The sequence below is a fragment of the Catharus ustulatus genome, chromosome 3 (assembly GCF_009819885.2).
Source record: "Catharus ustulatus isolate bCatUst1 chromosome 3, bCatUst1.pri.v2, whole genome shotgun sequence".
Classification (NCBI taxonomy): Eukaryota; Metazoa; Chordata; class Aves; order Passeriformes; family Turdidae; genus Catharus; species Catharus ustulatus.
Genome location: NC_046223.1, coordinates 83,199,255 through 83,212,237, shown reverse-complemented (window position 1 = coordinate 83,212,237; position 12,983 = coordinate 83,199,255). Strand labels below are relative to the sequence as shown.

Sequence of the window (12,983 nt, the reverse complement as noted above, 5' to 3'; positions counted from 1 at the left end):
GCGGGTCAGCCCCGCTCAGAGGAAGCGGCCGCCGGGGCGATGCGCCTCCCCGCCCCGCAGGCAGAGCCCCTTCTTCCCTTCCCACCCGAGGAGACACCGGGTTCTGCCTCCGCTCCCCTCGGCCCTCCCCCTCGGCTTCCTCCCTCTCGCCTTCTTTTTCTTTTTTTTTTTTTTTTTTCTTTTTCCATCCCCTCCCCCGCCTGGGAAGACCTGGCCGCTCCCCCCGCCCCGTCCTCAGTAGCCGCGGGCGCTGGGCGGCGGACGAGCGGCGCGGAGCCGGGAGCCCGAGCCCCGGGGCTGCGGCCGCCCTCCCCTCCGTCCGTCCTGCAGGCTGCCAGGTATGACCTAGACCCTTCCCGGTGCCGGCCTCTGGGGAAGAGGCAGTCCCGGAGACCTGGGTGGGCAGGAGCGGAGCTGGGGATGGGGGCTGAGGGGCACTGCCCGCTGCCGGGGACCGGGCAGTGCGAGCGTCTCTAAGGTGATAGTTTTCTTGCGATGTCATTCTTCCTACGCGGGTCGTTTTTTAAAAAAAGGATGGGGTTGAACGATGTCAATACGTTGAGCTGAGATGTTTTGTAGAAAGTTCCTGCCTCTTTTGCCTGGTGGATGTATTTTTGAGAGGACTAAAACGCCACGCGTTTATCTGGTCCTTGTTTTTCATATTTGAAGCCGGTTTCACAAGACGGCTTAACGGGACTGGAGGCACGGGGCACATTTATTGGGTTTTGGGAGGTTTGTCTCTGTGCTGTGCCTTCTGCGGGGAGCAGGCAAGGAGCCTCTCCACCCTTCAAAACAACCTCCTTTAATTCTGATCCATCCCCTCAGTATTAGCGCTACCATCTCCGCGCTCCTCTGGAATTGACACTAATTTCATCCAGATTCGTCACTGCTGGAAGCAGATTTATATTGGAATAGCAAAAACAGAAGAGCCGTGCCAAGGTATTTAACTTGTAGGCTTTGTAGAGGGGGGAAACTCCCTTGGATCAGGCGCGGAAAAGCAGAGCCTCGGGAAAGCAGGACCAGGGGATGCCTAAGGAGAGATAAAGGCTTACTCCCCAAATCCTCCTCATCTTCCAGGATAGCCCTGGGCTTTAACAGGCGGACACACAGGAGCGGTCGGCAACAGCGGAGAGGGTGGAGGGAAGGCAAAGCCCCGCTGTCCCCGCCGTTCCTCCGGCCGGTGGACCCGGGACCCGCGGGGCTGGAGCCGCTTAGCAGCAGAGCAGTGGGCTGGGCGCGATCTCCCTCCCCTGCTGCTCGTCCCGGAGCGGAGCGGGAGCGGCTCCCGGCGGGAGGGGCGGCGGGCGCGGGGCCGGAGCCGGGCACGGGGGCGCTGCCGGCGCTGCGGGAGCGCCGCCCCGCGGCCGCGCCGGGAACTGCGCCGCACGGGAGCCGCGCCAGCGCCGCGCACTCGCGGGCCTCGATTTCCCCCCCGTGCGGGATTTCAGAAATGAGCTGTCACACCTGCCGTGTAAAATTAGCTCTTCCTGTGAGTACTGAAGCTGCCTAAATTTTTGTGGGAGCCAGGAGCCGCAGTGGGTTTTTTCCCGCATGTCGGAGAGGAGGAGAACATCCATACATCACTGTACAGAGTGAGAGCACCTGGAGGAGGGAAGGGGAAGCTGTCACAGATAAAATTAGGGCAATGGTTTCTTCCAGGGAGTGTGAGAGATCAAAAATTTGCACTCTGTTTTGCTTTGTCAGAGTAGAACTGTGAATTCCAACTTTCAGGATATTTCAAGAATAAGGCCAAAAGCGGTTATAGGAGATGGTTACTAAGCAGCCTCTGTTATTTAATGGCCTGGAAATTGCATTTAAAATTGTGTAAGCTTAGTTTGAAATGTGTTGACTTTCCTCCAAGAAGAAGCAAACCCCAGGGTAGAGGCTGTACTGAACAGACCAACATTAAACACTGTCAGGAAGCTGGACTGAATTTTTCTTCTGTCTGAGCTACACTAACATGTAAATTTATTCCATGATAGCCTGAAGAGAAACCTATTCTAGTTCTGCTTGACTATAAGCCTTTATAGCCTTTCCTGAGCATCTGACATGCATTCAGCTGGAGTAAGATAGATTATAATGACAAAATATTTGAAGGATACCCTCAAAAATTAGGCAGTTTTCGTTCAGTGGGTACAGAAAGGTTTAATGTTGGAAGCAAGAAGTGAGAAGAACTAAAAATAGTTTTACTGCCAGGATACGCCTGGCAGCTGGAATGCCACCAAAGTTATCAGCTAAGCTTGGAAACTGGAGGAAGAATTTCAACATTTTCATATAGCTGGGATCTCTCTCTGGTTTCTATCCTGTCTTCTCTCAAGCAATTTGTCATATCTTGAAGAGCTGACTCAAGAATTCCAATTACTGTAAGCCAACCCAAAATCTGCATGGGAAAGGAGTAAAGGAAATGAGAAGGCAGAACATCCTGGGATGCGAAGGAAGAATGGAGAATGGGTAACACATTGTGGGGTTTTTCCTTGCAATCAGTTTGAAGCCTCCTCAGGACATTTCCTCCTCCCCCTGGAGGCTGTATTCTCTCCCCTCTTCTCCCACACTGCAAAGTTACCTTTGCACCACCCATCTACACATTTACATCCTCATCATCTGGCAAGAAGAGCTCTGTGTTTCCCTTTTGCCAGCAGCCTGTACTGGGCCATGGCAACTGCTGACATTGCCTGTGCTTGGAGCTGGCCTCCTCTGAACAGCAGAGATGGGCTTAGTAAACAGATCTTAAATGCATGGCTGGAAATGACAAAAGTGCCTAGCAGCTTCACTGCTCTGGTCTGTAATGAGAATTACCATGTTTATCAAGTTCCTTGAACTTGGTCCAGTTATCCTGAAGTGTAGTTAGTTCATTCCCAGTGACAAGTGGTTCATTATAAATGAAGAAAATCTTGGCTTCCAAGACTGCCTTTGTAAGTAGTGAGCACTTGAGTGTCGTGTTTCAAATGGAAGGCTCCAAGGCAACTATGGAAGGTTCTGTGCTTTGACTGTTTGTTTTTTTCTTTCTAAAGAGTGGCAGAAGGGAGCCATAGTACTTCACCCATTTGCTTGCTCTCTATAAAGCAGAGAGAAAAAAAAAATGGACTTTTCTATAAAGTTAGTTATGAGATCATCTGGGAAAACATCAGCCATCACAGCAGAATGACATCAACCCCAACTTTCTATGTGTACAAGCAGTTAATAACTGAACTTTCCTTAGGGCTCACAAAGTTCAGCTACAGAGGAATATCAAATATCCAGACTCTGAGGAAAAGCTGAGAAAGGGAGGAGTATTCTAGGGAAAAATAGAAAAATCATTCTCAAGCTTGACATTAGAACTATCTTGTTTCAGCAGCTATATTAGGGCAAAGCAAATTTAAACCAGCTTTTCTACATTAATATCACATTATTTATCCTCAAACCATGCTGGTTTTTGTCAGGCTGAAAATAAAGACAAGGAGATGCTTCCTCCTACAACATGTAGCTAAACTGTGTGACTCCTGGGTGCAGAACATTATGGCTACAAAATCCTATATATTCAAGGGAAGACTGTCAAACTATGGAAGAGAAATGAATTAAGGTTTCCTTACACTACAGAAACTACCTCTGCTCTAAAGTCCACCAGGTACAACTGGTTGTAAGTAAAGAAATTGTGAGGGAGGAGGGGCATACATGGTTGCCCTATTCCTGTCCTTATCCTCTACCTTAGGCAATCACATTTAGTCAGTATGAGAAACAGGATTTTAGGACAGGCAGGCCAGGAAGGTATTTTTGTGTTCTTATTACAATATTTTTTTTATTTTGGCACCTTCTAACTTACCCACAGATGTGTAAAATAGTAATTCCTCCTCAGATTTAGTGCTGATTGAGCAATAACTGAACCAACGCTTTGAAGGTAACTTTGTATATCAAAGTTAATGTTTAAATGTGCATATTTCTGCTATACCAATAAGCTAGACTGGTGTTAACAACTGGTGTCCCTCTGCAAAATCTTGTGCCTGGGGTGGTTCCCCAGCTCTGCTTTCAAAACTTCCAGATATCTTTTCATATGACCCCAGAGCTCAGACATGTGAGTCACTGTAATCTCCAGATGTCTTACGAAAGTCCACACATCTCCAAAACCTGAGTTAGCAACTTTAAAGCCAAGGGGGCTTTTCTTGTGTTGTAAAATGTGATATATATATCCTAGTAAGTGGACTCCAGCTCAAAGTTGGTGTTCCATTCTGGCAAAGGTGAAATGTGTCAAAACTATGCTAAAACAAATCACCCTCTGAACCTGGCATCAGAAGCAACAAGCTGTGGTTGAACTGTAGTGCTTACTTCACTAAAAATTATAAATATTACTTATTATAGATAACAAATATGTCTATAGGGTAAAGATGCCTCAAAAACCATAGGAGTCATTGGTCCATTGTCCAGATTTGAAATATTCCCATTTCTTTTTCCATATGCTCCTATTTTTCATGCTAGATCTTCAGCTAGCCTGTAGCCAGGCTGTTTCACTGGAGAGCACAATCTCTATTATTCGAAACTAAAATTAAGGAAAGTGGTTATGTTTGCCCTGGCCTACACTGCCGTTGCAATGTAAACCAGAGCACTTAACCACATACAAATCCTTGAATTGCTTGGCTTTTAAAGTTTGATCATAGACCCCTTCTTTCTTCACTGCTGAGGTTTCCCTGTAATTGGAATGAAGCATGTTGGAACTGAGTACAAGTTTCCCAGTGGCAGCTGCCAGTAGTTGGATAATGCCACTGACATCAGTGCTGCCAAAGGAGAAAAATGGTCTTTTCAGTAATGTTTTGAGCTCAGAATCAAGAGTTCTGGGTTCAGTTTCTGGCTGTGCCTCAGACTTCTAACAATTTTACATTTTTCCTGCGTGTTTCCCAACTACAGATGGGAATAATGCTTTTTGTCTTTCCCATTTAAAGTATTAGCTCTTGGTGTGGTGCATCATCCCATCTAAGTGGGGCATTCCACATGTGACCATAAGGCACAAACAGCACAGTTCCTTTGTGGGATGCTGAAAAAGGCATGTCATGAGTAACCAGACTTGTCCCTCCTACTTGGCTGAGCTTTGCTGCATGTGTATATAACCAGCAACCTTCCTCTTTCCTCATTTGCCTGTCTATCCTAGAAGACCTTGCTTCCTTGGGATAGCAGTTAGCAAAGTGCCATTTTTCACACAGGCAGATTCATAGTTCTCAGCTGGGTGGGTAATGGAGAACCACTGGTGACTTTTCAGTCAGCTAAAGCCACGTTTTGGCCATTACATGAAGGAGCTCAACTGGTCTGGTTTCCCAAGGGTTTCCCAAGAGTTCCTGAGTCTCATGAGCATGGTCTGTCTATCCATCTCTGCTTGGATCCCAGCTTTTCAATACACTGAGGGTTTTCAACTGTGTTTTGCTTTCAGCCATACAGCTATAGAAAAGTGAAGCAGAAACATAATAGGTAACTGCAAACTTCTGGAATAAATAAAACCAGGAGGCTCTACCCAGTGGAATGACTCAGACTGCTGTCCACTGAGGGAGAAACAGGTAAAACTCAGCTGGTTTCATCTTCCAGTAGGCAGCTCAGGATGGATGCTGGCTGAATTACCTGCATCCATCTTGCTAGAAACAATTGGAGGAGTCAGAGGCAATATGGGAATATCTGAAGTATTTCTATTTTGAGCAGATTGTAGGATTCTGTTCCACTGATGTCAGTTCTAAAATTGCATGATTATACTTAGAATATATTAAGATAATCGTGTATATTTCCAAAGTGTATTTTCAAATCTCTCTTTCTTGTTTTAGAAAAAAAAAAATAAAATGGAGCACATGTTACTGCTATTCATATTTTTCATACCTATATTGGGTCTCAGTAATGGCACAGAAACTGAACAAGATTTTACTTGGCACTTAAAGAAGATTCCCCAGATTGTGAGAGAAAGAACTTTCTCCCTTGACAGCCCTAAATTTGAAGCAAAAACCAAATTAGAGCTGAACAGTGTGTGTGGAATTGAATGTCAAAGAAAACTACCAGTGCCAAGCTTGTCTGACTTGAAGAACCTCTTATCCTATGAGACTGTTTTTGAAAATGGCACACGGACCCTGACTGAAGTGAATGTCCTCGGGGCAGTGCTTGACCCAGCCGCAAACACAACCACACGAAGGCCCTCGAGAAAGAAGAGGCAGATATATGGAACAGACAGCAGGTTCAGCATCTATGACAAGAGGTTCATGACCAACTTTCCCTTCAACACAGCTGTGAAGATCTCCACGGGCTGCAGTGGCATTCTGGTTTCCCCCAAGCACGTGCTAACAGCAGCCCACTGTCTGCACAATGGCAAGGATTATGTTAAGGGCAGCAAAAGACTGAGGGTGGGACTGATGAAGACGAAATCCAGAGGCAACGGCAGGAAACGCAAAGGTGCTAAAAGGAGTAGGAGAGAAATTTCTGCGGCCAAAGAGGATCCCAAAGCTGCCACAGAATTAAGGCGACAAGCCAAAGGGGATGAGAGAAAGCAGAGGAGATCTGGGAGGAAGCAAGGAACCTCAGATGGCATGCCCTCCTTCCAGTGGACCCGGGTGAAGAGTACGCACATCCCAAAAGGCTGGTTTAAGGGTGTCTCTGGGGATATTGCCCTAGATTATGATTATGCTGTTCTTGAGCTCAAGCGTCCCCACAAAAGGAAGTACATGGAGCTGGGAATCAGCCCAACAATCAAAATGATGCCTGGGAGCATGATCCACTTCTCAGGTTTTGACAATGATCGGTCTGGGCAGCTGGTCTATAGATTTTGTAGCATTTCTGATGAGTCCAATGATCTCTTTTATCAGTACTGTGATGCTGAGCCTGGCTCCACAGGATCTGGCATCTATCTCCGTCTGAAGGAGCCAAACAAAAAGAAGTGGAAGCGCAAGATCATCGCTGTTTACTCAGGCCATCAGTGGGTGGACATCAATGGCGAACAGCAGGATTACAATGTAGCAGTACGAATTACTCCTCTCAAATATGCCCAGATTTGCTTCTGGATACATGGGAATGATGAGAATTGCACACAAGGCTGAAGAGAGCCCAGCCTCACCTGCTTAGCACCCTCACTGCCATAGAGTGGACAGTGCACCAGTGCCTGGAAGAACATCGTTCCACACCAGAACGTTTCTGAACTCAAAGCTTGCAAGTAGTGCTGCGGTGACTTAAGGAATGCTGAATTGCTAGGGGAGGGGTAGAATTGTCAGACAAAATATTTCTAATTGTAATCAACCTAGATACGCACTTAAAATCCCAAACTATATTTATGTTTGCAATTGTGATAAATTCAAGTCATTCATGAGGAGAAAAATGGCTGCACCTGTTAGTCATTTTTTTCCCCAGGGAAAAGGTTGAAACATCTCAAACTGGTGTTGTTAAACAGTATCTATTTTTTTTTCCAATGGATTTACTTTTCTCAGGGTTCTGTTCCAATTCTTCAAATGCAAGTTGTGCGTATAGCATGTTACTGTATGTGCAGAATGATCCAGAGAATTGCATGAGAACAAGACATTATTCTGGCATTCTCTAAAGACCACAGGTCCATGAGAAGCAGCACTACAGTTAATGATTGTTAGTTTGGAAAACTTCCTCTTCTGGTTGCTGCAGGAACACTCCCATGGAAATTCCAAATTTATGTAGCTAAGGGTTACACCTTACAGACAAATTCACTTCATGGCTCAGTAAAAACAGCAGAAAAGAAATTAAAAAACATAAGTTTCCATGTTTGGAAGAAGAAGACACACCTGGACATAGTTTAATGCCTTTAAAGGTTCTTTGAGAAGCTGTAGAAATCTTAAACATTTGCATTTGCTTTCCAATTAGTATTTGGAGAGCTGTAGGTTTAGTTTCTAGTCAAATGTTTAGCTTTACCATTGGGAGAAGTCTCTGACTTCTGAAGTGGCTACTTGACAATCATTTGGAGCTTCACAGATGATATATTTTTTTGGGTGCTAAACATTTCTTCAGTTTTTATAAATCACTTTTATACGAGTTCAGCTTCATAGATAGGATAGTATGTATTAGACTGGGAGTTGAAAATCAGTGTTTTAGTTTGGCTTTATACAGTTTTGCAAAGTGTGTGGTTTTAATCGTGTTATATTCAGTCCGCCTCAACATGATTCACAAGGTTAACTAAACATTTCTCCCAACTAAATTATAGCACCTTCTGAATGGTAGAACTATCCTGTGCATTATAAAAGGTATCTTGTTAGATAGCAGCAGTAGTTAGCAAATAATTTGGTTCAATATGTTTGCAGAACCATGTATTTAATGAAGACACAAACTGAGCTTGACTTTTACACACCTTTAAACACAAACCACCTTCTTAAAAAACTGTTGTTGATTGCTATATAAATGTATATCTTTTATTTTATGTCAAGATTTTGAAATACACAATTGTTATGGTGCTACATTAATATAATAACATAAAAAGATACTGTGCCTTTCTGATCATATCCTTTGGGTTTCAGTACTTTCAGAGTATTCACTACTGTAAAATTTAATTTTTTTTACTTTAAATTTATGCTGACCAAAATACATTTTCTTCCTGTGCAGGAGGAAAAAATACAACAAGATTTAAAAATATTATTTCATTGTTAGAATCTTTAAAACATGCTTGTAATATCTTTTGATGAAATAAGATGATTTTAAATAACCCTTTTTTTGGTAGATGGTTGAAAGTATATAACCTGACACACTGAATGTGCAGGCAACTTTGTCCTATTATTGCCAAAGCATAAAAATTTAAGACTTGCTTCCATATCATAACCCTAACAAGATTTCATTCATTGGAAGAGATCTCATTTTAAAGGAAACAACTACTTTATGTCAACCTTTCCAGGGAACACTCAACTTCCCTTTCTTTATTATGTTTTAATTTTATTTTGTATGATTGTTTGCAGAAAACTAATGATAATTTTTTAAATTTAGAAATAAATCTCTAAGATTTTAGGGTTAATTATTTTTTATTGTTTCTAACATCTCTATTAACAAATGTGGCTTTGCTGTCAGTAATTTTGAATCACCTCAGTCCAGTATTTAATACTCTGGCTCTATGCAACAGATTTATAGTATTCTTTAGTCAGGTCTGTAATGTTTTTATCAAGTGCCTTTTTCCATAGTTACTGTGACAAATAACATTCCACATCATTAATCTAGTACAAGACAACCGAGGTCCATGGATGTTTTTACAATTATTGTCATTGTTGATTTGGGTCCAAAACTGATCAAGATAAGGGGGCTTAGTAAATTCCTTGTTTTGTTGAGCCTTATTTAGGTGTGCTCCTCAGGAGAATAAATAAAATCTATTTCTTTATCACTTTGGGAATTGGTAGCAAGGCAAGAATGAAAAATGTTTGATGTCAGCTTCCAAATGGTCGTGTTATAATAATCATCTGTTGTAAATATCTCAACTGCAACCTGAGGTTCCCGTACCAGATTGATAAAAACTCTTTTTTTTCAATGAATAAATACTAGATGCTCAGTGCTTCATTTTGTGCTACTAAGAGATTAAAGAGTTTGGCTTGGCCAGAGCAACATAAAAATTAATTTAAAACAAACAAATGAACAAACGTGTGTGTCTCAGTGGCCATGCACAAAGACATGCAATTATACATGCTTGGGGAACAGGTATTGTTTTGATTTGAGTTTTGGTGTTGTCAGCATCTTCAGGTCAGGGGATGCAGGTAGAAGAAGGCACAGACAAAGTGTTTTTCCTCTTGCCTCAGTACGCTAGGCAACATTTTGGCCTTCCTCTTGGCCTAATAGAGAAATAAATGCATTATGTAGGTATTGGGACTGCCTACTACAGTGACTACTGGAATAGTTCATAAATCAAGTACTTACACACAATCCCAGGAACTCAATGCTCTGCACAGAGCTCTTTGAACCCACCACTGTAAATGGAACAAGAATTTCTGAGCCATCTCAGATTTTCTTTAAAAACCTGCAATTACTCTCTACTTACCAATGAGAAAATATGAGGAGGAAAACATTATCTCAGTAGAACAAATCTTGCTGTTGTCTAGGACACCAGCAACATGGCTGGGTTTCCAGCCCTTGTGACGTACACCATTTGTTTTCATCAGAATAATTCTTTTCCATAAGAGTTGGTATAGTAGATCTTTTTATTTAACTGTATTCCTGGCTTTAGGAAGAAACAACCCCAGTCAAATCTCTTTTCTCCTAGAGGGCTACTGGAATTTGTAAAGTCAACAAGTAGATTTTTTTTAGGGTCAAAATGCAAGCCATTAACACACCCAGACCAGCTTCTGCAAGGTATTTGTGCATGTGTTTAAACTGAGGCTCTAAAACACACGGTGGAAGTCAAGGGGGTTGTCTGCAAGGTGAAAAATTAGATCTAAGTTTGTACTAACAAAAGCAAAGCACAACATTATGTAGGGAAATATGAGGTGTAGAGTACCCAATGCTTAAATGATTGCTTAAAGAAACTCCTTGACTCATTAGGATATACCATCTTAATTTTGCAGATTTATGTGTCTATATGGAATATGAATCAGCATGAATATGGCTTAAATTAAAAAAAAAAAAACAAAACTTGCCCACGTGTGGAGGAGAGAAGCAGCTGGGGAATTCTTTCTATTCTGCTGATAAGGGATGACCTGGCAGCAAACAGAAAATAAAACAGAAAGAAAGAACAAGTAGATGATATGGAAGACCAGGAAGATGGATGTGCTATGCAAGGGATAAAGGAAATGTGCAAAGTAGCAGATGAAAATGGCTGCAAGGTAGCAGAGGCAACTATTGTGAGAAAGAGTAGGCAGATGGTAGACAATAGTACAAATTAAAATGTGACATTCACAAGTTTAATACACAATTTTTCACTGTTAAAGATAAGGCTTTTCTTCCCAGCGAACAGAAACAAGGAAAGGGCTGTGAGAGGACTCAGGTTGTGGCAGGGACCAGTAGCAGGCAGGGTGTTGACCCTGATCTACAAACCATGCCTGAATTCGCAGGGGTTATGCTTCTGTTCATTCAGGGTCCTTGGAAAGCACCAGATCCATGTTCTGACCAAAAGGCTTGGCAGTAGGAACCTCCCAGTACACTGGATCACCAAGAGTGTAGTGAGTAAGGGGAGTTCCTCAAACCTGACCTTTTGTTGGGATTCCTGTAAAGACTATTCTCCACTGGAAAAAAAAAAATCAAACAAAAAAAATCTCAGATTTAAGGCGTTTAAATGTTGGCTCCATTTTTGCATGTATCTATAAATTCTAGGCAATAAATTTTTTCAAGTGTCTTCTGTTTGTGTTTTGCATCTGTAAGAATTTAATCAACTGTTTCTGATTTTAAAGCACAGATTATTGCAGATGGTTCCATCTACAAATTCCTGGATTAAAGAATGACTGGGGGGAAGAAGAGAATGTTATTAAATTGAAAGCTTCAAATTTCACTCTAATCTCAAAGGATTTGGAAGTATATCTGGGTCCCCTTTCACCAGCCTTTTGCTCCAAATGTCAGAGCATTTAGGTTAAAAATCTCCAGAAGTAGCTTTGAGGATTCTTTCATGTTCTTAGCTTTTTAAAGACCAACAGAGAACAGTATAATATTTTTAACTGTGCAAAATGACAAGCCATTTGATAAAATAAATGCAAACCTTTGCTCTGATATTATATGATGCACTTATTAATAAATGTTTTCTGTTGTTTTTCTTTTCCTCTCTCATGATGCAGTTTTTTAGCTATGGTTGTGTTACACAAACTTCATTCTCTAAGTGCCTGTAATGATTTATCAGTGAATCATCTGGGACTTGGTCTTACAAGATATTAATGTCTCTTTAAGCTTGCTCTGGGAAAAAAAACCCTCCCTGTCTTCAAGATAATTACAGTAGTTTCACGAATACAAGCCGCACGGATTATAAGCCGCACCCCCGGTGCCTCGACAATGTTGCTGTCTTTGTCAATAGATAAGCCGCACCCCGAATATTAGCCGCACTTTCGTTCGTCGCGAGAATCCGTGCGCAGCTTTCACAAATTGGCCAATTAGTAAGAGGATCGCGGCATAGCGGGCTTTACTGGCTCGGGGCGGGGCCAGGCAGGCTCGGCCCGCTCATGGTTGCCGACGGGGCCGGGTGGCCCAGCTCAGCGCCACGGCTCGGCGGGGCTGGCCGGGTGGTGCTGCCGCCGCCGCCGGGCTCGCTGGCCCCCCTCTCCCGTCAGCACCGCCCCGCTGCCGCGTTCGCTCGCCCGGCTGGCAGGGCTGCCGCCGCCGGGCTCGCCGTCCGCCCCGCTGCCGCTTTCGCTCGCCCCGCGCCGCGCCTCGCGAGCGCCGCGCCCGCCCCGCGCCGCGCCCGCCCCGCGGCGCTTTCGCGGCTCGCGGCGGCGCTTTCGCGGCTCGCGGCTCGCGGTTCGCGGCTCGCGGTTCGCGGCTCGCGGCTCGCGGCTCGCGGCTCGCGGCGGCGCGTTCGCGGCTCGCGGTTCGCGGCGGCGCGTTCGCGGCTCGCGGTTCGCGGTTCGCGGCTCGCGGCTCGCGGCTCGCGGTTCGCGGCTCGCGGCTCGCGGCTCGCGGCTCGCGGTTCGCGGCTCGCGGCGGCGCTTTCGCTCGCCGGGCGCCGCTTTCGCGAGCGCCGCTTTCGCTCGCCCCGCCGGCAGGGCTGCCGCCGCTGCCACCAGGCTCGCCGGCCGCCCCCTCCCGTCTGCACCGCCGCCGCGTTTCCTCGCCCTGGCCGGCACTGCAGGCCCCCGCACCGCCGGGCTCCCCCACGCTGCTGGCCCCGATTATGCTGGGCTTCCCCCGCTGCCAGGCAGCCCCACCCGCCGGCCTTCCTGCTTCTGCCATGCTCCCCTGCACTGCTAGCCCCAGTTCTCCCGGGCTCCCCCGCCCTGCTGGCTCAGGCTCTGCCGCCCGCCCCCGACACTGCTGGCCCCGCCTCTGCCAGGCTTTCCCACCTCTGCCGGGGCCGGCCGGGCTCCAGCTTGGCTTGGGGCTGCCGCGGGCTCTCACTTCCGTGTTGGCAGCTTTTAGAATTTTGT

General features: G+C 45.1%; 1 protein-coding gene across 2 annotated transcripts; it reads left to right on the top strand.

Annotated features, from left to right (window-relative positions):
* The first annotated feature begins 254 nt into the window (after window positions 1–254).
* On the top strand, window positions 255–11,661 carry PRSS35 (serine protease 35). 2 transcript variants are annotated; one of them, XM_033056131.1, is made up of 2 exons: window positions 255–338; window positions 5,775–11,661. In XM_033056131.1, the coding sequence occupies exon 2, from the start codon at window positions 5,790–5,792 to the stop codon at window positions 7,029–7,031; it is 1,242 nt and encodes a 413-aa protein (XP_032912022.1). In that variant the 5' UTR covers window positions 255–338; window positions 5,775–5,789; the 3' UTR covers window positions 7,032–11,661. The 2 variants fall into 2 exon arrangements, with proteins under 2 accessions (XP_032912022.1, XP_032912024.1); XM_033056133.2 differs by lacking the exon at window positions 255–338 and adding an exon at window positions 398–939.
* Window positions 11,662–12,983: the final 1,322 nt, after the last annotated feature.

What these genes read in the sequence shown, in the direction of transcription:
- PRSS35 (XM_033056131.1), top strand. Translation starts at nt 5,790, where the DNA reads ATGGAGCACATGTTACTGCTATTCATATTTTTCATACCTATATTGGGT.